The 25,445-nt window shown below is 44.4% G+C and overlaps 2 protein-coding genes across 3 annotated transcripts in view; one reads left to right on the top strand and one right to left on the bottom strand.

The window, feature by feature from the left end:
• Positions 1-5,450: 5,450 nt before the first annotated feature.
• On the bottom strand, positions 5,451-12,422 carry rpl30 (ribosomal protein L30). The gene is made up of 5 exons (XM_055893190.1): positions 12,363-12,422; positions 12,201-12,249; positions 10,382-10,527; positions 6,068-6,198; positions 5,451-5,551 (listed from the first exon to the last, which is right to left on the bottom strand). Exons 2-5 carry the CDS (start codon positions 12,219-12,221, stop codon positions 5,499-5,501), a joined length of 351 nt encoding a protein of 116 aa, XP_055749165.1. The 5' UTR covers positions 12,222-12,249; positions 12,363-12,422; the 3' UTR covers positions 5,451-5,498.
• Positions 12,423-13,259: 837 nt separating this feature from the next.
• Positions 13,260-25,445, top strand: part of si:dkey-284p5.3 (uncharacterized protein LOC557830 homolog) — a 37,334-nt gene continuing 25,148 nt past the window's right edge. The window contains exon 1 of one of the 2 annotated variants that reach the window (XM_055893189.1): positions 13,260-13,761. In XM_055893189.1, the coding sequence (XP_055749164.1) occupies positions 13,668-13,761 (94 nt within the window). In that variant the 5' untranslated portion in view covers positions 13,260-13,667. The remainder of the gene's footprint in view (positions 13,762-25,445) is intronic. The other variant, XM_055893188.1, reaches the window with a different exon arrangement.

Raw genomic sequence — 25,445 nt, 5'->3', positions numbered from 1 at the left:
ATCTCAAAGTGCTGTACAGAAACCCAGCCTAAAACCCCAAACAGCAAGCAATGCAGGTGTAGAAGCACGGTGGCTAGGAAAAACTCCCTAGAAAGGCCAAAACCTAGAGAGGAACCAGGCTATTCTGTCTTATTGTCCTTCAGAGGAATAGTCTCTACTCTGCTGTCCTGTCTGGTTATTCCTGGGGGACATTAAGACACCGTCCTGCCTGGTTATTCCTGAGGGACATTAAGACACCGTCCTGTCTGGTTATTCCTGAGGGACATTAAGACATCGTCCTGTCTGGTTATTCCTGAGGGACATTAAGACGCTGTCCTGCCTGGTTATTCCTGAGGGACATTAAGACACCGTCCTGTCTGGTTATTCCTGAGGGACATTAAGACACCGTCCTGTCTGGTTATTCCTGAGGGCCATTAAGACGCTGTCCTGTCTGGTTATTCCTGGGGGACATTAAGACACCGTCCTGTCTGGTTATTCCTGAGGGACATTAAGACACCGTCCTGTCTGGTTATTCCTGAGGGACATTAAGACACCGTCCTGTCTGGTTATTCCTGAGGGACATTAAGACACCGTCCTGTCTGGTTATTCCTGGGGGACATTAAGACGCCGTCCTGTCTGGTTATTCCTGAGGGACATTAAGACACCGTCCTGCCTGGTTATTCCTGAGGGACATTAAGACACCGTCCTGTCTGGTTATTCCTGGGGGACATTAAGACACCGTCCTGTCTGGTTATTCCTGGGGGACATTAAGACACCGTCCTGTCTGGTTATTCCTGAGGGACATTAAGACGCTGTCTGGTTATTCCTGAGGGACATTAAGACGCTGTCCTGTCTGGTTATTCCTGAGGGACATTAAGACGCTGTCTGGTTATTCCTGAGGGACATTAAGACACCGTCCTGCCTGGTTATTCCTGAGGGACATTAAGACGCTGTCTGGTTATTCCTGAGGGACATTAAGACACCGTCCTGTCTGGTTATTCCTGAGGGACATTGAGACACTGTCCTGCCTGGTTATTCCTGAGGGACATTAAGACACCGTCCTGTCTGGTTATTCCTGAGGGACATTAAGACACCGTCCTGTCTGGTTATTCCTGAGGGACATTAAGACACCGTCCTGTCTGGTTATTCCTGAGGGACATTAAGACACCGTCCTGTCTGGTTATTCCTGAGGGACATTAAGACACCGTCCTGTCTGGTTATTCCTGAGGGACATTAAGACACCGTCCTGTCTGGTTATTCCTGGGGGACATTAAGACGCTGTCCTGTCTGGTTATTCCTGAGGGACATTAAGACGCCGTCCTGCCTGGTTATTCCTGAGGGACATTAAGACACCGTCCTGTCTGGTTATTCCTGGGGGACATTAAGACACCGTCCTGTCTGGTTATTCCTGGGGGACATTAAGACACCGTCCTGTCTGGTTATTCCTGAGGGACATTAAGACGCTGTCTGGTTATTCCTGAGGGACATTAAGACGCTGTCTGGTTATTCCTGAGGGACATTAAGACACCGTCCTGCCTGGTTATTCCTGAGGGACATTGAGACACCGTCCTGCCTGGTTATTCCTGAGGGACATTAAGACACTGTCCTGTCTGGTTATTCCTGAGGGACATTAAGACACCGTCCTGTCTGGTTATTCCTGAGGGACATTAAGACACCGTCCTGTCTGGTTATTCCTGAGGGACATTAAGACACCGTCCTGTCTGGTTATTCCTGAGGGACATTAAGACACCGTCCTGTCTGGTTATTCCTGAGGGACATTAAGACACCGTCCTGTCTGGTTATTCCTGAGGGACATTGAGACACTGTCCTGTCTGGTTATTCCTGAGGGACATTAAGACACCGTCCTGTCTGGTTATTCCTGAGGGACATTAAGACACCGTCCTGTCTGGTTATTCCTGAGGGACATTAAGACACCGTCCTGTCTGGTTATTCCTGAGGGACATCAAGACACTGTCCTGCCTGGTTATTCCTGAGGGACATTAAGACGCTGTCCTGTCTGGTTATTCCTGAGGGACATTAAGACGCTGTCCTGTCTGGTTATTCCTGAGGGACATTAAGACAGAACTAGATCAGTCTTATCAGCCAGAGATAGAGGACATGCCTGCTTATATAAAGGTTAAATAAAGAGATATCCTCAACATCACTACTGCTGAGAATGACTAGAAATACTGTGATTAGATCAGCTGGAGCTGTTCCAACCCTTTATGAAGCAGACGGTAGAATAGTATACCGTCTGTGGCTATGATGATGCAAGAGCACGAAAGGACAGTCAAGAGGCACATGCTTGGCTGTCTGGACCACAATTCCCTGCTGCTGCAGTCCTGTCCAGCGAAGCAGCGTCCAGAGCGATAAGTGAAGAGGGATTTATTCCCGTGGCTCTGGAGGGAAGATGGAGGCTGGCTGCTTCAGACCCACCTGGGTTCAAACACTATTTAAAACCTTTCAGCGTTTGCTCTAGCCTGCCTGGAGTGCCAGATGGGCGGGGGTTTCCACTTTTGGTACTACTCTATTGGTCCATTAAGCCAGGCAAGCACTTATAAAGTATTTTAAATTATTTTTGAATAATAGTTGAACCCAGTAGGTCTGGCGTTACCTTAGTCCGATAAGATACACGTAGACCTACTATCTACCAGGCTAACTACTAGGTTAACTACTAGGTTAACTACCAGGCAGGGAGGATAACCAGGTTAACTACCAGGCAGGGAGGATAACCAGGTTAACTACCAGGCAGGGAGGATAACCAGGTTAACTACTAGGTTAACTACCAGGCAGGGAGGATAACCAGGTTAACTACTAGGTTAACTACCAGGCAGGGAGGATAACCAGGTTAACTACTATCTACCAGGCAGGGAGGATAACCAGGTTAACTACTATCTACCAGGCAGGGAGGATAACCAGGTTAACTACCAGGTTAACTACCAGGCAGGGAGGATAACCAGGTTAACTACCAGGTTAACTACCAGGCAGGGAGGATAACCAGGTTAACTACCAGGTTAACTACCAGGCAGGGAGGATAACCAGGTTAACTACCAGGTTAACTACCAGGCAGGGAGGATAACCAGGTTAACTACCAGGTTAACTACCAGGCAGGGAGGATAACCAGGTTAACTACCAGGTTAACTACCAGGCAGGGAGGATAACCAGGTTAACTACCAGGTTAACTACCAGGCAGGGAGGATAACCAGGTTAACTACCAGGTTAACTACCAGGCAGGGAGGATAACCAGGTTAACTACCAGGTTAACTACCAGGCAGGGAGGATAACCAGGTTAACTACTATCTACCAGGCAGGGAGGATAACCAGGTTAACTACCAGGTTAACTACCAGGCAGGGAGGATAACCAGGTTAACTACTAGGTTAACTACTAAGCAATGTTAAAAGCCTACAGGAAGTGCTGTTTCTAAAATATGGGTCAATGGAAGAATCCGTGTGTGGAATAAAAGGGTTTACCATAAATAATATGGGTCGTATTCACTAGGAACCAATCAGGCTTAAATGGGAAGGGATCTACCTGAATTTGTCCAATAAGGAGAGCATGTTTTCACTTAACTTTGCAAAGCTTTTTTCTAATGGTGAGACTAATGAATGGCACCCCGTTTCCTCTGTCCTTGTTGAGTCCTGTCCTGCACAGGGACAGTCATTTTGGATCCATAACATCACTATGTGTGTGATAGAGCAGAGCCTGGAGCAGACTTTAAAAATGAGCCAGCAGTTCTAATCAATAACAGCCATACAACCAATAGTCTAGCACTAGCCTAGTGACTGATGGCTTCAGGAATGAGCCAATAGACTAGCCTACTGACTGATGGCTTCAGGAATGAGCCAATAGACTAGCCTAGTGACTGATGGCTTCAGGAATGAGCCAATAGACTAGCCTACTGACTGATGGCTTCAGGAATGAGCCAATAGACTAGCCTACTGACTGATGGCTTCAGGAATGAGCCAATAGACTAGCCTACTGACTGATGGCTTCAGGAATGAGCCAATAGACTAGCCTAGTGACTGATGGCTTCAGGAATGAGCCAATAGACTAGCCTACTGACTGATGGCTTCAGGAATGAGCCAATAGACTAGCCTACTGACTGATGGCTTCAGGAATGAGCCAATAGACTAGCCTACTGACTGATGGCTTCAGGAATGAGCCAATGGACTAGCCTAGTGACTGATGGCTTCAGGAATGAGCCAATAGACTAGCCTACTGACTGATGGCTTCAGGAATGAGCCAATGGACTAGCCTACTGACTGATGGCTTCAGGAATGAGCCAATGGACTAGTCTACTGACTGATGGCTTCAGGAATGAGCCAATAGACTAGCCTAGTGACTGATGGCTTCAGGAATGAGCCAATGGACTAGCCTAGTGACTGATGGCTTCAGGAATGAGCCAATGGACTAGCCTAGTGACTGATGGCTTCAGGAATGAGCCAATGGACTAGCCTAGTGACTGATGGCTTCAGGAATGAGCCAATGGACTAGCCTACTGACTGATGGCTTCAGGAAACCTCCGACGTGGAAACAAGGCCAAGCGACTCAACTACGCACAACCCTTCCACAGGGAGGGGTCTGGATAATCCTCCACAGGGAGGGGCATGGATAATCCTTCCACAGGGAGGGGTATGGATAATCCTTCCACAGGGAGGGGCATGGATAATCCTTCCACAGGGAGGGGCATGGATAATCCTTCCACAGGGAGGGGCATGGATAATCCTTCCACAGGGAGGGGCATGGATAATCCTTCCACAGGGAGGGGCATGGATAATCCTTCCACAGGGAGGGGCATGGATAATCCTTCCACAGGGAGGGGCATGGATAATCCTCCACAGGGAGGGGTCTGGATAATCCTTCCACAGGGAGGGGCATGGATAATCCTCCACAGGGAGGGGTATGGATAATCCTTCCACAGGGAGGGGCATGGATAATCCTCCACAGGGAGGGGCATGGATAATCCTCCACAGGGAGGGGTATGGATAATCCTTCCACAGGGAGGGGCATGGATAATCCTCCACAGGGAGGGGTATGGATAATCCTCCACAGGGAGGGGTCTGGATAATCCTTCCACAGGGAGGGGTCTGGATAATCCTGTAATTGTCTTTACTACAGACAGGTCAGTTTATGTGGTGTAGCAGCATTATGACATATCTTGTTACATCAGGAGGACCGTCCTAGTTCAATGCAGTAGCTACATTGTCCGAGGTCACAGTAAGACCTTGTGGCATTGCATGTTAGGAGACCCACGATGCGGTCCTGTGAGTTGAGATCTTAACAGCATATAAAAATCACAAGGACATCTCATTTGAATCTACATCGGCCACAAGACTCACGGCTAGATGGGAGGCTTCTTTAAAATCAGAGAGAAATGAAGCAACCACATTCTACCCTGACGCGGCCTACAGCATAGAATATAAGCAGCTAAATGTCTATCATGTGCACACTAAGAGAAAGACAGACCAAAGACCATAGAAAACTGTTTATTTTGTTTAACATTAAGAGTGTGAAAGGTCTACTTCTCCCCCTGCGGCTGGTCCGGCATACTCCTGATGATGTCAGAGTCACCTGTTAATACAACAACACTATATTTAGCATACAGGATATACTTCAAACCAACCAAGCGTTAGTTCGACAAGTGTAAAACTCACTTCGTTAACTTCAGAAGAACTAAGTCATTGACTAAGCCAATGAAGCAGCTGGCTAGAGCCCAGTCAGTTCAGGTAAATGGTTTATGAGGTGTTTATCTAGTGAAGTGCTGGGCACATCATCGTAGAGCCACCAGGTGCAAAAATGTACAAAAAGGGTAAAATTTGTGAGCATCAGTGAAACGTAAAAATATCTTCACATTCACAAAACGATTAACTCAAACATGCTCATGGAATTTATTAGTAGAGCAGTTAGTTTTTATTCATATATTTTTATAATTCTCTGCAAAGATGTTCATGTCATCTTTGAAAACAATGCTAAATGAATGAAAGAATAAACCGTATGAAATTGCTCAGTGCTGAAGGATTGTCCGCAGACAATACGTCAACAGAATGGGCGTGGTAAACAGGGCGTGCAGTCTGATTGGACACTCACCGGGGTCGATGATAGCCAGTGTGCACACCCGGAAGTACTTTCCACAGGCCGTGCCCAGCTCGATGTTGTTCCCACTGTAGTGATGGACGCCAGTCTTGGCCAACATGGCATAGTACTCCACTTCAGACTTTCTGAGGAAGGACAAATACCATTTAGCAAAGTACGACCGCAGGAAATGCAGGCAGCGAAACTCTGAACAAACAATACAAGTTTATATGCGTTACCATTCAATGAATCATGATCCCTTCTGCGTGTACGGGGGAAAGCAACATGACCCCTTCTGCGTGTACGGGGGAAAGCAACATGACCCCTTCTGCGTGTACGGGGGAAAGCAACATGACCCCTTCTGCGTGTACGGGGGGAAAGCAACATGATCCCTTCTGCGTGTACGGGGGAAAGCAACATGACCCCTTCTGCGTGTACGGGGGAAAGCAACATGATCCCTTCTGCGTGTACGGGGGAAAGCAACATGACCCCTTCTGCGTGTACGGGGGAAAGCAACATGACCCCTTCTGCGTGTACGGGGGAAAGCAACATGATCTCTTCTGCGTGTACGGGGGGAAAGCAACATGATCCCTTCTGCGTGTACGGGGGAAAGCAACATGATCCCTTCTGCGTGTACGGGGGAAAGCAACATGACCCCTTCTGCGTGTACGGGGGAAAGCAACATGACCCCTTCTGCGTGTACGGGGGAAAGCAACATGACCCCTTCTGCGTGTACGGGGGAAAGCAACATGATCTCTTCTGCGTGTACGGGGGGAAAGCAACATGATCCCTTCTGCGTGTACGGGGGGAAAGCAACATGATCCCTTCTGCGTGTACGGGGGGAAGCAACATTTACATTTACATTTAAGTCATTTAGCAGACGCTCTTATCCAGAGCGACTTAACATTATCCCTTCTGCGTGTACGGGGGAAAGCAACATGACCCCTTCTGCGTGTACGGGGGGAAAGCAACATTATCTCTTCTGCATGTACGGGGGGGAAAGCAACATTATCCCTTGTGTCTAATGCTGTAGTTGTCAGAGTTGTTTTCTCGAGGTGTCTGATTGCTGAAAGACCAACTGCAGGTGCAGCCAGTAACAATCAGCCCTCATTTGAATGTTCCTCCGGTTCTTACACACCTGCAAGCAGACCAATACAGGTGTGCCTTTGTGGGAGGAGTACAGAAAACAAAACAAACACCAACGTACCCATAAGAACGCACAAGCAACGCTTGATATGTGAATTATTCAATATCTATTTGAAAACGTTTATTGTAGTAGGAATGGAACTATTCCTAGGATTACACCAGGGTAGGATAGGTTACTTTCTAAATTTACTATATTACAGTAACTTTTTTTAATCATATAGTTAACTTTTAACTCAATGTAATCTGATTACTTTCGGTTACTGTTGGACTACTTTCCCCTTAAGAGGCTGTACAAGACAGAAAATAACCCATCAAACACATGTGGTGTGTCATCATAGTGGTCTCTGATTGGTGGTCATCATTTGGTGTGTCATCATAGTGGTCTCTGATTGGTGGTCATCATTTGGCGTGTCATCAGTGACATGGGAAAAGTGAAGGGGTCTGAATACTTTCTGAATGCACCATTTGCCCCCGCAAATATCCTACTGGGCCGCCGCCAACTCCACGTTGGTTTCAACTTAACTTCGTTGAAATGACGGAAACAACGCCATCTTTCTGAATTTAAAAGCAATCCGAGAGGTTATAAACACTGAACAAAAATAAGAGCAACGTGCAACAATTTTTACAATTTTACCGAGTTACAATTCAAAAGGAAATCAGTCAAGTGAAATAAGAGGCCTTCACAGCTATGGATGTCACATGACTGGGAATACAGATATGCATCTGTTGGTCACTAGCTGAAAACCAGAATCTGGTGTGATCACCATCTGCCTCGTACACGTCGAGCCAGAGCATCCCAAACATGCTCAATGGGTGACATGTCTGGTGAGAATGCAGGCCATGGAAGAACTAACATTTTTAGGTTCCAGGAATTGTGTCCAGATCCTAGAGACACGGGGCCGTACATTATCACGCTGAAACATGAGGTGATGGAGGCGGATGAATGGCACAACAATGGGCCTCAGGATCTCCTCACCGTATCTCTGTGCCTTCAAATTGCCATCGATAAAATGCAATTCATGTTCGTTGTCCGTAGCTTATGCCGGCCCATACCATAACCCCACCATGGGACACTCTGGTCACAACATCAGCAAACCGCTCGCCCACACAACGCCATATTGGTTGGACGTACTGCCAAGTTCTCTAAAACGACATTGGAGGTGGCTTATGGTAGAGAAATGAACATTCAATTCTCTGGCAACAGCTCTGGTAGACAGTCCTGCAATCAGCATTCCAATTGCAAGCTACCTCAAAAGTTGAGACATCTGTGGCATCGCGTTGTGACAAAAGTGCACATTTTAGAGTGGCCTTTTGTCCCCAGCACAAGGTGCACCTGTGTAACGATCATGCTGTTTAATCAGCTTCTTGATATGTATCACCACACGTAATAGGTGGATGGATAATCTTGGGAAAGGAGAAATGCTCACTAACAGGGATGTAAACAAATGTGTGCAAGACATTTGAGAAATAAGCTTTTTGTGGATACGGAACATTTCTGGGATCTTTTATTTCATCTCATGAAACATGGAACCAACACTTTACACGTTGGTGGTAACGTAACTGATTACAGTTAGTTTTTTGTAATCAGATTACAGGAACCCCATTAGGGAGAAGTCCATCATGCCTTTCCCAGTGTTGGACTAAAGGATCCTAACACCACTCCTTAGTCCAAGGACCTTACCGTATCTGTTTAAAAGGGGAGAATTGGCTCTGGAAGCCAAAACAGACAAGTACTCCACCCAAACGTGAATCGATTCTCAATTGCGATACGGTTATAGAAACATGAATCCCTCTACTTTCATATCAAATCATAATACACACTTACTGAGCACTGTTTTAACTTGCTTTAACAGTATTTTTCAGTGACACAGCTGTTTGGAGACGCAGACAGCTAATTAGTACAGGTTTTGCCATGGAAACCGTTAACTCTAGGAACCAAATGCGGAGAGAGCTACACAAATGTCCAATAATAACTTGTTTTCATTGCACAACATTTTCTGTTTGGAGAAAACGATTCCCTTTGCAAAACGTTTTGCAACAGAATTCAACTAATGAATAAACCCAAGGCTAGCAAGGTCAAACTTTAGCTCACCATATTAGAGTGAAAAGGGTATGAGTGATAATGGCATTTAGCTCACCATATTAGAGTGAAAAGGGTATGAGTGATAATGGCCTTTAGCTCACCACATTAGAGTGATAATGGCCTTTAGCTCACCATATTAGAATGATAATGGCATTTAGCTCACCATATTAGAGTGAAAAGGGTATGAGTGATAATGGCCTTTAGCTCACCACATTAGAGTGATAATGGCCTTTAGCTCACCATATTAGAATGATAATGGCATTTAGCTCACCATATTAGAATGATAATGGCATTTAGCTCACCATATTAGAGTGAAAAGGGTATGAGTGATAATGGCATTTAGCTCACCATATTAGAGTGAAAAGGGTATGAGTGATAATGGCCTTTAGCTCACCACATTTGAGTGAAAAGGGTATTAGTGATAATGGCCTTTAGCTCACCACATTAGTGATAATGGCCTTTAGCTCACCACATTGGAGTGAAAAGGGTATGAGTGATAATGGCCTTTAGCTCACCATATTAGAGTGAAAAGGGTATGAGTGATAATGGCCTTTAGCTCACCATATTAGAGTGATAATGGCCTTTAGCTCACCACATTAGAGTGAAAAGGGTATTAGTGATAATGGCCTTTAGCTCACCATATTAGAGTGATAATGGCCTTTAGCTCACCATATTAGAGTGATAATGGCCTTTAGCTCACCACATTAGAGTGATAATGGCCTTTAGCTCACCATATTAGAGTGATAATGGCCTTTAGCTCACCACATTAGAGTGATAATGGCCTTTAGCTCACCACATTAGAGTGAAAAGGGTATGAGTGATAATGCCTTTAGCTCACCATATTAGAGTGAAAAGGGTATGAGTGATAATGGCCTTTAGCTCACCACAGAGTGAAAAGGGTATGAGTGATAATGGCCTTTAGCTCACCTTATTAGAGTGATAATGGCATTTAGCTCACCACATTAGAGTGATAATGGCATTTAGCTCACCACATTAGAGTGATAATGGCCTTTAGCTCACCACATTAGAGTGAAAAGGGCATGAGTGATAATGGCCTTAACTTCATGAGCTAATAGTAAATAAATGTAGGTCTTAGTTACCTGAGGGCAGGTGTGTTGTTGGCCAGGATGACCAGTTTGGCTTTGCCCTGGCGGATCATCTTCTGAGACTGCTTGTATCCCAGAACGTATTTACCGCTCTTCATCACCAGCTGGAGACGGGAGTTGATGGACTCCAGGGACTTTTTCTGCCATCAAAGTAACAATTATGTTTTGTGAGAAACATCGATGAACTATGAACGTAGCTCATATCCATTGAACCAAACATGATATATGGTCTTCTAATTGGGACACATGCGATTTGAGTACATTATAACTAGGGCTGCCACAATTACCATATCACCATGTAACCGACGGTTACAGATGAAGACCATCATTGTAATACAATAACTATCATAACCATTTAAATATATACATTTGTTTTTCTTCAAATGAACTGTTGAGTCTGTTTCTGTGGTAACATGGACTAGTGCTGAAACTAGCAAACAAGTCTTCGGGTTGCCTAGGCAATGCTCCACACAATGCAGCAGCAGCACACAGAGAAATACAGTAAATAGAACAGGCTTGGAACCTCTATTTACCAGTCATATTACCAGGGTTACAGGTTCCAAGCCTGTTCTATTCATTCTATTTACCAGTCATATTACCAGGGTTACAGGTTCCAAGCCTGTTCTATTCATTCTATTTACCAGTCATATTACCAGGGTTACAGGTTCCAGTCCCTGTTCTATTCATTCTATTTACCAGTCATATTACCAGGGTTACAGGTTCCAAGCCTGTTCTATTCATTCTATTTACCAGTCATATTACCAGGGTTACAGGTTCCAAGCCTGTTCTATTTACCAGTCATATTACCAGGGTTACAGGTTCCAAGCCTGTTCTATTCATTCTATTTACCAGTCATATTACCAGGGTTACAGGTTCCAAACCTGTTCTATTCATTCTATTTACCAGTCATATTACCAGGGTTAGAGGTTCCAAGCCTGTTCTATTCATTCTATTTACCAGTCATATTACCAGGGTTAGAGGTTCCAAGCCTGTTCTATTCATTCTATTTACCAGTCATATTACCAGGGTTACAGGTTCCAAGCCTGTTCTATTTACCAGTCATATTACCAGGGTTACAGGTTCCAAGCCTGTTCTATTCATTCTATTTACCAGTCATATTACCAGGGTTACAGGTTCCAAACCTGTTCTATTCATTCTATTTACCAGTCATATTACCAGGGTTAGAGGTTCCAAGCCTGTTCTATTCATTCTATTTACCAGTCATATTACCAGGGTTACAGGTTCCAAGCCAGTTCTATTCATTCTATTTACCAGTCATATTACCAGGGTTACAGGTTCCAAGCCTGTTCTGGAACAATCTTCTAAAATGTTGATACATTTGATGTTTTGTTGCCTCTTGGGTAATTCAGAAAGTTGATTGAGGACCTTATTACCGATGAATGTGGGTTTTTTGTAGTGGCCAATTACTGCCATCCAAAAGTCCATGACAGTCACAACCCTATCTAGTTATCTGGATTTATCAGATATAATACTTCAGATGACAGTCTGTTACATAGTGTTTCTTCATTAGCCAGCCATAAGGTCAAAATACCCCCAAACACATTCAACTTGCTGTCTGGCTAACGTTAACTAGCTATATTAGCTAGTTAGCTGGCAAGCCGGTAATGGTTACTATAACACTTGCTATCTGGATTCGGTAAATTGTTAACAACTAAAGCTAGACATCTCCAGGAACTACAACATTGAGAGTTTATAAAAAGGTGTAAACGTGTGTTGCACTAAGCCCAGATAGCGCCACGATTCCTCCTGAAGTACATTAGACCAAACATGCTTTCACTCCAGCTCGACTCACCGTCTTCTTTGCGGCCACCATAGCTGCGATTTAGTCCGTTCTGGCCAACCTGAACCAAAAATGTGAGATGACACAATTTAACGTTAGTAATCAACCGGGTGATGTGCACCAACATTGCCTAAATATATGAATTTTAAAGAATAAACAAAGAGGTGAACTTACAAGTCTGTTGCTCCAATATGGCCTCGGAAAGAAAGGAAGTCCCAGCGTGCTTTGCGGCAGGTTGGGGTGGTCCTGCGCTGATTCGCTGATCTCAGCTGATTGAGCGTTCAATTAAACCAGTGCGCTCCAGTTGAGGTGATTTGTATATCAGATCATTCGTCAGCCGGACGATGTTATCGCGAGAAACCAAGGGCCAAAACACTTCAGCTTTTATAATATCAGGTGTGATTTTTACCAACCAGAGGACTAACTAACAACTGATCCTGGGCTGCATTTAGAGGCTGTTTTTATGCATTGAATCATCCACACATACTCAACCCCGGAGCCCCACGGGGTGGCGCTGTTGTCTCTATTCTGTATAATAACTTTATTATTTGAACAAAATATTTGATGGTATGGAACTTGATAAAGTATTGTTTTTCCAAACACCGAAACATTCAGAAGTCAAATATTTCTATAAAATGTCACATATTTACATTACTATATGCATCCTAATTTGTTGAATAAATAGCCTATCCATTCACATGTTCAACCCTTTAACATAATACACGACATAAGAACTGAAGTTCTTCACATTCGTAAGTGAATAATGTAAATTACATAAATACAAAGTACCATGCTGCCCCACCAAGCTAAAAGGCAGTAACTCCTCGGAGCGTGGAACTGAGAAAAAGGGCTTTTATTTACCTTGGTTTCACAGTAACTTTTTGCAGTTAACTACTAAAATGACCCCCATAATCTACTGAACACAATACAATAGAGGCAGGATACTTGTCCACATTATTAAGCATGTATTTAACGTAGCAAAAATTACATGACCAAATGAGCAATTACTTCGTTTTTGCCTGGTAGGGCAGTATGGCTTTCCAGCCATAGTGACGTGACCAATTATTAGAGTGCAATGCTCACGCACGCTAGACAACGCTCCTTCTCTGATCGCATGCACTGAATAATGTAGGTGTCTGTTCTCTGTTGGGTACTGAAACACACAGCAAGCAGGCTGTAGCCCAGTATCTACACTACGCAGGCATCACACTGTAGGTAACCTGCTGCTGCCACAACAAACCGTCGCCCGGTGTATTTAAAACGAGGCATGCGCAAATATGCAATTGTGGAGACGAGTGAAATGCCTATATAGCACGGTCCCCCAACTGGCGTCCCGCTGCTGAATCTAGTTGATGATCCCTGCTGTATAGCCTTCAGTCCTGCTGATTTGAATAGTATCAAGCCCGTGATCAGAGCAACAGACGGCTCTCTGGGGATCTCATTTTCATCCTCTTCAGTCCTCCATGTGAGACAAGCAGGATGGGCTGTTCCACGAGTACCCAGACTACAGCGCAGGACACCACCAGACAGCCCAGCTCCAAACCCGAGGAAAGCAATGGAACCAGCACTACAGGTAAATCCAAATACTAGAATGTCATTAGATTGTTGACACATTATTTTGATGACATAAAAATGTGTCTACAGCGCCTCCTTGACTTTTTCCACATTTTGTTGTGTTACATTCTGAATTTAAAATGGATTCAATTGAGATGTTGTGTCACACACACAATATCCAATAATGTCAAAGTGGAAATATGTTTTTAGAGTTTCAACCCCTTTGTTATGGCAAGGAGCCTAAATAAGTTCTGGAGTAACACATTTGCTTAACAAGTCACATAATAAGTTGTATGGACTCACTCCGAGTGCAATAAGAGTGTCTAGTAGGATTTTATGAAAACGACCTCATCTCTGTACCCAACACATATAATTATCTGTAAGGTCCCTCAGTCGAGCAGTGAATAAAAAATACATGTTAAATAAACAGACATTGAATATCCCTTTGAGCATGGTGAAGTTATTAATTACACTTTGGATGGTGTATCAATACACCCAGTCACTACAAAGATACAGGCATCCTTCCTAACTCAGTTGCCGGAGAGGAAGGAAACCGCTCAGGGATTTCACCATGAGGCCAATGGTGACTTTAAAACAATTACAGAGTTTAATGGCTGTGACAGGATAAAACTGTGGATCAAATCAAATTTTATTGGTCACATACACATAGTTAGCAGATGTTAATGTGAGTGTAGTGAAATGCTTGTGCTTCTAGTTCTGACCGTGCAGTAATATCTAACATGTAATCTAACAATTCCACAACAACTACCTAATACACACAAATCTCAGTAAAGGAATTGAATAAGAATACATACATATAAATATATGGATGAGCGATGTCAGAGCGACATATGCAGGATGCAATAGATGGTATAAAAGACAGTACATACATATGAGATGAGTAATGCAAGATACAGTTGAAGTTGGAAATTTACATACACTTAGGTAGGAGTCATTTCAAACGTGTTTTTCAACCACTCCACACATTTCTTGTTAACAAACTATAGTTTTGGTAAGTTGGTTAGGACATCTACTTTGTGCATAACACAAGTCATTTTTTTCAATAATTGTTTAAAGACAGATTATATTACTTATAATTCACTGTATCACAATTCCAGTGGGTCAGAAGTTTACATACACAGAATATACAGAAGTTTACATACACTAAGTTGACTGTGCCTTTAAACAGCTTGGAAAATTACAGAAAATAATGTCATGGCTTTAGAAGCTTCTGATAGGCTAATTGACATCATTTGAGTCAATTAAATGAGTTCTATATCGACATAACCTCATTAGCCGCTCAGCAAGGAAGAAGCCACTGCTCCAAAACCGTCATAAAAAAAGCCAGACTACGGTTTGCAACTGCACATGGGGACAAAGATTGTACTTTTTGGAGAAATTTCCTCTGGTCTGATGAAACAAAAATAGAACTATTTGGCCATAATGACCATCATTATGTTCGGAGGAAAAAGGGGGAGGCTTGCAAGCCGAAGAACACCATCCCAACCGTGAAGCACGGGGGTGGCAGCATCATGTTGTGGGGGTGCTTTGCTGCAGGTGGGACTGGTGCACTTCACAAAATAGATGGCATCATGAGGAGAATTATGTGGATATATTGAAGCAACATCTCAAGACATCAGTCAGGAAGTTAAAGCTTGGTTGCAAATGGGTCTTCCAAATGGACAATGACCCCAAGCATACTTCCAAAGTTGTGGCAAATGGCTTAAGGACAACAAAGTCAAGGTATTGGAGTGGCCATCACAAAGCCCTGACCTCAATATTATAGAAAATTTGTGGGCAGAACTGAAAAAGCGTGTGCAAGCAAGGAGGCCTACAAACCTGACTCAGTTACACCAGGTCTGTCAGGAGGAATGGGCCAAATTTCACCCAACTTATTGTGGGAAGCTTGAGGAAGGCTAACGGAAGCATTTGACCCACATTAAACAATTTAAAGGCAATGCTACCAAATACCAATTGAGTGTATGTAAACTTCTGACCCACTGGGAATGTGATGAAAGAAATAAAAGCTGAAATAAATCATTCTCTCTACTATTATTCTGACATGTCACATTCTTAAAATAAAGTGGGGATCCTAACTGACCTAAGACAGGGTATTTTTACTAGGATTAAATGTCAGGATTTGTGAAAAACGGAGTTTAAATGTATTTGGCTACGGTGTATATAAACTTCCGACTTCAACTGTATGTAAACATTATTAAAGTAGCATTATTAAAGTGACTAGTGATCCATTTATTAAAGTGGCCAATGATTGGGTGTCCACGTAGGCAGCAGCCTCTCTGAGTTAGTGATGGCTGTTCAGCAGTCTGATGGCCTTGAGATAGAAGCTGTTTTTCAGTCTCTCGGTCCCTGCTTTGATGCACCTGTACTGACCTCGCCTTCTGGATGATAGCGGGGTGAACAGGCAGTGATGCACCTGTACTGACCTCGCCTTCTGGATGATAGCGGGGGGAACAGGCAGTGGCTCGGGTGGTTGTTGTCCTTGATGATCTTTTTGGCCTTCCTGTGACATCAGGTGGTGTAGGTGTCCTGGAGGGCAGGTAGTTTGCCCCCGGTGATGCGTTGTGCAGACCGCACCACCCTCTGGAGAGCCTTGCGGTTGAGGGCGGTGCAGTTGCCGTACCAGGCGGTGATACAGCCCGACAGGATGCTCTCAATTGTGCATCTGTAAAAGTTTGTGAGGGTTTTAGATGACAAGCCAAGTTTCTTCAGCCTCCTGTGGTTGAAGAGGCGCTGCTGCGCCTTCTTCACCACACTGTCTTTGTGGGTGGACCATTTCAGTTTGTCCGTGATGTGTATGCCGAGGAACTTAACTTACCACCTTCTCCACTGCTGTCCCGTCGATATGGATAGGGGGGTGCTCCCTCTGCTGTTTCCTGAAGTCCACGATCATCTCCTTTGTTTTGTTGACGTTGGGTGAGAGGTTATTTTCCTGACACCACACTCCGAGTGCCCTCACCTCCTCCCTATAGGCCGTCTTGACGTTGTTGGTAATCAAGCCCACTACTGTAGTGTCATCCGCAAACTTGATGATTGAGTTGGAGGCGTGCATGGCCACGCAGTCATGGGTGAACATGTGTAACAGGGTTATATTGTTACACAGGGAGTACAGGAAGGGGCTGAGCACGCACCCTTGTGGGGCCCCAATGTTGAGGATCAGTGAAGTGGAGATGTTGTTTCCTACCTTTACCACCTGGGGGCGGCCCTTCAGGAAGTCCAGGACCCAATTGCACAGGGCGGGGTTCAGACCCAGGGCCTCAAGCTTAATGATGAGCTTGGAGGGTACTATGGTGTTGAAGGCTGAGCTGTAGTCAATAAACAGCATTCTTACAGAGGTATTCCTCTTGTCCAGATGGGATAGGGCAGTGTGCAGTGTGATTGCGATTGCATCGTCTGTGGACCTGTTGGGCCGGTAAGCAAATTGAAGTGGGTCGAGGGTGACAGGTAAGGTGGAGGTGATGTGATATGATCCTTGACTAGTCTCTCAAAGCACTTCATGATGACAGAAGTGAGTGCTACTAGTCATTTAGTTCAGTTACCTTTGCCTTCTTAGGTACAGGAACAATGGTGGCCATCTTGAAGCATGTGGGGACAGCAGACTGGGATAGGGAGAGATTGAATATGTCCGTAAACACACCAGCCAGCTGGTCTGCGCATGCTCTGAGGACGCGGCTTGGGATGCCGTCTGTGCCGGCAGCCTTGCAAGGGTTAACACGTTTAAATGTCTTACTCACGTCGGCCACGGAGAAGGAGAGCTCACAGTCCTTGGAAGTGGGCCGCGTCAGTGGCACTATATTATCCTCAAAGCGGGCAAAGAAGGTGGTCAGGGCCTCCCGGGTGGCGCAGTGGTCTAGGGCACTGCATCGCAGTGCTAACTGCGCCACCAGAGTCTCTGGGTTCGCGCCCAGGCTCTGTCGCAGCCGGCCGCGACCGGGAGGTCCGTGGGGCGACGCACAATTGGCATAGCGTCGTCCGGGGTAGGGAGGGTTTGGCCGGTAGGGATATCCTTGTCTCATCGCGCTCCAGCGACTCCTGTGGCGGGCCGGGCGCAGTGCGCGCTAACCAAGGGGGCCAGGTACACGGTGTTTCCTCCGACACATTGGTGCGGCTGGCTTCCGGGTTGGAGGCGCGCTGTGTTAAGAAGCAGTACGGCTGGTTGGGTTGTGCTTCGGAGGACGCATGGCTTTCGACCTTCGTCTCTCCCGAGCCCGTACGGGAGTTGTAGCGATGAGACAAGGTAGTAATTACTAGCGATTGGATACCACGAAAATTGGGGAGAAAATGGGATACAAATTTATAAAAAAAAAAAAAAAAAAAAAAAGTGGTCAGTTTGTCTGGAAGCAAGACGTCGGTGTCCGTGACGTGGCTGGTTTTCTTTTTTTGTCCGTGATTGTCTGTAGACCCTTCCACATATGTCTCGTGTCTGAGCCGTTGAATTGCGACTCCACTTCGTCTCTATACTGACATTTTGCTTGTTTGATTGCCTTGCGGAGGGAATAACTACACTGTTTGTATTCGGCCATAATCCCAGTCACCTTTCCATGGTTAAATGTGGTGGTTCGCACTTTCAGTTTTGCGTGAATGCCGCCATCTATCCATGGTTTTTGTTTAGGGTAGGTTTTAATAGTCACAGTGGGTACAACATCTCCTATACACTTCCTTATAAACTCAGTCACAGAATCAGTGTATAGGTCGATATTATTCTCTGAGGCCCGAAACATGTCCCAGATCAAAACAATCTTGAAGCGTGAATTCCGATTGGTCAGACCAGCGTTGAATACTTCTTAACACGGGTACATCCTGTTTGATTTTTCTGCCTATAGGAAGGGAGGAGCAAAATGGAGTCGTGGTCAGATTTGCCAAAACGAGGGCGGGGGAGGGCTTTGTATGCATCGTGGAAGTTAGAGTAGCAGTGATCCAGTCTTTTTCCAGGATGAGTGCTTCAGTCAATATGCTGATAGAATTTAGGTTGCCTTGTTCTCAAATTTGCTTTGTTAAAATCCCCAGCCACAATAAATGCAGCCTCAGGATATATGGTTTCCAGTTTGCATGAAGTCCCGTGAAGTTCCTTGAGGGCTGTCGTGGTATCGGCTTGAGGGGGGGGTGGTGTACACGGCTGTGACAATAACTGATGCGAATTCTCTTGGGAGATAATACGGTCGTCATTTGATTGTGAGGAATTCTAGGTCAGGTGAACAGAAGGACTTGAGTTCCTGTATGTTGTTACAATTACACCATGAGTCATTAATCATGAAACATACAGCCCCTGCCCTTCTTCTTCCCGGAGAGATGTTTATTCCTGTCGGTGTGACGCACAAAGAATCCAGGTGGCTGAACCGACTCCGACAGCATATTCCGAGAGAGCCATGTTTCCGTGAGACAGAGTATGTTACAATCCCTGATGTCTCTCTGGAAAGCAACCGTTGCCATAATTTCGTCTACCTTGCTATCTAGAGACTGGACATTAGCGAGTAATATACTCAGAAGCGGTAGATGGTGTGAGCGCCTTCGAAGTCTGACCAGAAGACCGCTCCGTCTACCTCTTCGCTGGCGGCGTTGTTTTGGGTCAGCCTCTGGAATCAGCTCAAATGCCCTGGGTGGTTCGGACAAAGGATCCGCTTCGGGAAAGTTGTATTACTGGTTATAGTGCTTGTCACTTTCTGGGCTAACAGTGTAAGAAATTATACATACAAAACATAATACTGCAAAGTTTCCTAAGGACTAGAAGTGAGGCAGCCCTCTCTGTCGGCGCCATTTTGTGACGATCTACAACAATATTGTAGTTACTCCACAATACATTTACATTTAAGTCATTTAGCAGGCGCTCTTATCCAGAGCGACTTACAAATTACTAACCTAAATGACAGAGTGAAAAGAAGAAAGCCTGTACAGAATACAAAATATTCTAAATACAGTGCATTCGGAAAGTATTCAGACACCTAGACTTATTCCACATTTTGCTACTTTACAGCCTTATTCTAAAGCTGATTAAATAAATAGAAAATCCTCGTCAATCTACACACAATACCCCATAAAGGTAAAGCAAAAACTTTTTTTTTTTTTAAGTGTTCAGACCCTTTGCTATGAGACACAAAATTGAGCTCAGGTGCATCCTGTTTCCATTGATCATCCTTGAGCTGTTTCTACAACTTGATTGGAGTCCACCTGTGGTAAATTCAATTGATTGGACATGATTTGGAAGGGCGTTGGTCAGGGAGATGGGCGTTGGTCAGGGAGGTGACCAAGACCGCGATGGTCACTCTGACAGAGCTCCAGAGTTCCTCTGTGCAGATGGGAGAACCTTCCAGAAGGACAACCATCTCTGTAGCACTCCACAAATCAGGCCTTTATGGTAGAGTGGCCAGATGTAAGCCACTCCTCAGTAAAATGCACGACAGCCCGAATTGAGTTTGCCAAAAGGCACCTAAAGACTCTCAGACCATGAAAAACAAGATTATCCCTGTCATTATTTCTCTGAATATCTATGATAGTAAATAGCTATTCTATTAATAAGATGTGTAATAGGATTTTCCAGGTGAACAAAACAGAAAGCAGTTGTAGATAAGTTGCAACAGAGAGACAGCATTCAACATAGAAGCAGAGAAATGTCTAACTGTCCTCTTGGAGACACGCCCTTAATATCCTAATCAGACAGCACCAAGTGTTCTGTAAACACCAGTCTCTTTGGGACAGGCCTTCTATATCCTAATCAGACAGCACCAAGTGTTCCGTAAACACCAGTCTCTTTGGGACAGGCCTTCTATATCCTAATCAGACAGCACCAAGTGTTCCGTAAACACCAGTCTCTTTGGGACAGGCCTTCTATATCCTAATCAGACAGCACCAAGTGTTCCGTAAACACCAGTCTCTTTGGGACAGGCCTTCTATATCCTAATTAGACAGCACCAAGTGTTCCGTAAACACCAGTCTCTTTGGGACAGGCCTTCTATATCCTAATCAGACAGCACCAAGTGTTCTGTAAACACCAGTCTCTTTGGGACAGGCCTTCTATATCCTAATCAGACAGCACCAAGTGTTCCGTAAACACCAGTCTCTTTGGGACAGGCCTTCTATATCCTAATCAGACAGCACCAAGTGTTCCGTAAACACCAGTCTCTTTGGGACAGGCCTTCTATATCCTAATCAGACAGCACCAAGTGTTCCGTAAACACCAGTCTCTTTGGGACAGGCCTTCTATATCCTAATCAGACAGCACCAAGTGTTCCGTAAACACCAGTCTCTTTGGGACAGGCCTTCTATATCCTAATCAGACAGCACCAAGTGTTCCGTAAACACCAGTCTCTTTGGGACAGGCCTTCTATATCCTAATCAGACAGCACCAAGTGTTCCGTAAACACCAGTCTCTTTGGGACAGGCCTTCTATATCCTAGTCAGACAGCACCAAGTGTTCCGTAAACACCAGTCTCTTTGGGACAGGCCTTCTATATCCTAATCAGACAGCACCAAGTTTTCTGTAAACACCAGCCTGAGAGTCTTGCAGGATGTCAAAACCAAAAGGCAGTAACTTTGTCAGCTGCTACAGAATCACACAGTGTTCAACATAATGTCATCAATACAATACAACAGTGAATAATCAGTGTGTCCTCAGTCCTTGTACCTCCAGTCTGGTGTCAATCACTATCAACAGATATGAGAATAATCCATAACAATCAAATAAAATGTATTTATATAGCCCTTCTTACATCAGCTGATATATCAAAGTGCTGTACAGAAACCCAGGCTAAAACCCCAAACAGCAAGCAATGCAGGTGTAGAAGCACGGTGGCTAGGAAAAACTCCCTAGAAAGGCCAGAACCTAGGAAGAAACCTAGAGAGGAACCAGGCTCTGAGGGTGGCCAGTCCTCTTCTGGCTGTGCCGGGTGGAGATTATAACAGAACATGGCCAAGATGTTCAAATGTTCATAAATGACCAGCATGGTCAAATAATAATAATCACAGTAATTGTCGAGGGTGCAGCAAGTCAGCAGAGTAAATGTCAGTTGGCTTTTCATAGCCGATCATTAAGAGTATCTCTACCGCTCCTGCTGTCTCTAGAGAGTTGAAAACAGCAGGTCTGGGACAGGTAGCACGTCCGGTGAACAGGTCAGGGTTGGTGCATCAGCACGGCCAGGTGGACTGGGGACAACAAGGAGTCATCATGCCAGGTAGTCCTGAGGCATGGTCCTAGGGCTCAGGTCCTCTGAGAGAGAGAGAGAAAGAAAGAAAGAAAGAAAGAAAGAAAGAGAGAATTAGAGAGAGCATACTTAAATTCACACAGGACACCGGATAAGATAAGACAGGAGAAGTACTCCAGATATAACAGACTGACCCTAGCCCCCCCGACACAAACTACTGCAGCTATAAATCTAGTGACCATCAACCCCAGAACACTGGAAATGACGTGTATTACAGACACTCCAAATACGCTAAACATTGTGTTGCTCACTCTGAACGTAATGTTCCCACTGCTGCAAATGATCCATATCCACTGTTCATAGAAATTCTCTAATCTCTTCTTCTGGGTCAGATGAACATGTGGCAGCAGGGACATTTCCTTAGTTTTACATATGGCTCCTGTAACCTGACCTAAACTCCTCTCAGGCAGAACAAGGACATTGTCAACTTGCACCAACCAACAGTGTATTCAACTACAGAGTGAAAAATAGTTTTGCTTTGTATTTTTGAGGTGCGTTCCCACACAGAACACCTTTTGGGCGTGTTTCTTTGATGCCAATGGAACTGTTTTGGTCCCACACCCTCCTGAATGGTTATATTGTCTCCGTACATAGTATCGCTCTGAGTAAATGTCGTCTCACTCAAACTGGCCTTTCTCTTCCTCACCACCTGCATTTTTTGATCTAAGGTTTGAGTATTGATTTCAAATCAAATCAAAGTTTACTTGTCACGTGCGCCGAAAACAACAGGTGTAGACCTTACAGTGAAATGCTGACTTACAGGCTCTAACCAACAGTGCAAAAAAGGTGTTAGGTGAACAATAGGTAAGTAAAGAAATAAAACAACAGTAAAAAGAGGCTATATACAGTAGGCAGGCTATATACAGTAGCGAGGCTATAAAAGTAGCGAGGCTACATACAGTAGAGAGGCTATATACAGTAGAGAGGCTATATACAGTAGAGAGGCTATATACAGTAGAGAGGCTACATACAGTAGAGAGGCTATATACAGTAGAGAGGCTATATACAGTAGAGAGGCTATATACAGTAGAGAGGCTATAAAAGTAGAGAGGCTATATACAGTAGCGAGGCTATATACAGTAGAGAGGCTATATACAGTAGAGAGGCTATAAAAGTAGAGAGGCTATATACAGTAGAGAGGCTATATACAGTAGAGAGGCTATATACAGTAGAGAGGCTATATACAGTAGAGAGGCTATATACAGTAGAGAGGCTACATACAGTAGAGGGGCTATATACAGTAGAGAGGCTATATACAGTAGAGAGGCTATATACAGTAGTGAGGCTATATACAGTAGAGAGGCTATATACAGTAGAGAGGCTACATACAGTAGAGAGGCTATATACAGTAGCGAGGCTATAAAAGTAGCGAGGCTACATACAGACACCGGTTAGTCAGGCTGATTGAGGTAGTATGTACATGTAGATATGATGAACAGAGAGTAGCGAGGCTATATACAGACACTGGTTAGCCAGGCTGATTGAGGTAGTATGTACATGTAGATATGGTTAAAGTGACTATGCATATATGATGAGCAGAGAGTAGCAGTAGAGTAAAAGAGGGGTTGGTTTCTGAGGGATGTTAGTGTGAAGTTTTGTTCATGAATGCAAATGGTTTGTAAAAGTTGTGTAGGTCTAGTATAAATGTAGATACTCCTGCAAGTAGAATAAGGTAAACTCAGCAAAAAAAAAGGACCCTGTCTTACAAAGATAATTCATAAAAATCCAAATAACTTCACAGATCTTCATTGTAAAGGGTTTAAACACTGTTTCCCCATGCTTGTTCAATGAACTGTAAACAATTAATGAACATGCACCTGTGGAACGGTCGTTAAGACACTAACAGCTTTACAGACGGTAGGCAATTAAGGTCACCGATGCCTGTACTCTGGAGCGGGATCGATTTGGAGGTGGAGGGTCCGTCATGGTCTGGGGCGGTGTGTCACAGCATCATTGGACTGAGCTTGTTGTCATTGCAGGCAATCTCAACGCTGTGCGTTACAGGAAAGACATCTTCCTCCCTCATGTGGTACCCTTCCTGCAGGCTCATCCTGACATGACCCTCCAGCATGACAATGCCACCAGCCATACTGCTCGTTCTGTGCGTGATTTCCTGCAAGACAGGAATGTCAGCGTTCTGCCATGGCCAGCGAAGAGCCCGGATCTCAATCCCATTGAGCACGTCTGGGACCTGTTGGATCGGAGGGTGAGGGCTAAGGCCATTCCCCCCAGAAATGTCCGAGAACTTGCAGGTGCCTTGGTGGAAGAGTGGGGTAACATCTCACAGCAAGAACTGGCAAATCCGGTGCAGTCCATGAGGAGGAGATGCACTGCAGTACTTAATGCAGCTGGTGGCCACACCAGATACTGACTGTTACTTTTGATTTACATCCCCCCTTTGTTCAAGGACACATGATTCCATCTCTGTTAGTCACATGTCTGTGGAACTTGTTCAGTTTATGTCTCAGTTGTTGAATCTTGTTATGTTCATACAAATATTTACACATGTTAAGTTTGCTGAAAATAAACTCAGTCGACAGTCGACAGTGAAAGGAGATTTCGTTTTTTGCTGAGTGTAGATACTCCTGCTAGTAGATTCATGTAGATACTCCTGCTAGTAGATACTCCTGCTAGTAGATACTCCTGATAGCAGATACTCCTGCTAGTAGATTCATGTAGATACTCCTGATAGCAGATACTCCTGATAGCAGATACTCCTGCTAGTAGATTCATGTAGATACTCCTGATAGCAGATTCATGTAGATACTCCTGATAGCAGATTCATGTAGATACTCCTGATAGTAGATTCATGTAGATACTCCTGATAGTAGATACTCCTGCTAGTAGATTCATGTAGATACTCCTGATAGTAGATACTCCTGATAGCAGATTCATGTAGATACTCCTGATAGTAGATACTCCTGATAGCAGATTCATGTAGATACTCCTGATAGCAGATTCATGTAGATACTCCTGATAGTAGATACTCCTGCTAGTAGATTCATGTAGATACTCCTGATAGTAGATTCATGTAGATACTCCTGATAGTAGATTCATGTAGATACTCCTGATAGCAGATTCATGTAGATACTCCTGATAGTAGATTCATGTAGATACTCCTGATAGTAGATACTCCTGATAGTAGATTCATGTAGATACTCCTGATAGCAGATTCATGTAGATACTCCTGATAGTAGATTCATGTAGATACTCCTGATAGCAGATACTCCTGATAGTAGATACTCCTGATAGTAGATACTCCTGATAGCAGATACTCCTGCTAGTAGATTCATGTAGATACTCCTGCTAGTAGATTCATGTAGATACTCCTGATAGCAGATTCATGTAGATACTCCTGATAGTAGATTCATGTAGATACTCCTGCTAGTAGATACTCCTGCTAGTAGATTCATGTAGATACTCCTGCTAGTAGATTCATGTAGATACTCCTGATAGTAGATTCATGTAGATACTCCTGCTAGCAGATTCA

Source organism: Salvelinus fontinalis, chromosome 32 (assembly GCF_029448725.1).
Source record: "Salvelinus fontinalis isolate EN_2023a chromosome 32, ASM2944872v1, whole genome shotgun sequence".
Taxonomy (NCBI): Eukaryota; Metazoa; Chordata; class Actinopteri; order Salmoniformes; family Salmonidae; genus Salvelinus; species Salvelinus fontinalis.
The sequence above is the reverse complement of the archived record's forward strand: the minus strand, read 5'-3'. Positions and strand labels throughout refer to the sequence as shown.

Excerpts from the sequence above, each read along its gene's own strand:
- rpl30 (XM_055893190.1), bottom strand. The coding sequence starts at position 12,221 with ATGGTGGCCGCAAAGAAGACG. Across the intron at positions 10,528-12,200 it reads TGGTGGCCGCAAAGAAGACG|AAAAAGTCCCTGGAGTCCAT; the intron begins GTGAGTCGAGCT and ends CTTTGATGGCAG. Across the intron at positions 6,199-10,381 it reads AACAACACACCTGCCCTCAG|AAAGTCTGAAGTGGAGTACT; the intron begins GTAACTAAGACC and ends GTCCTTCCTCAG.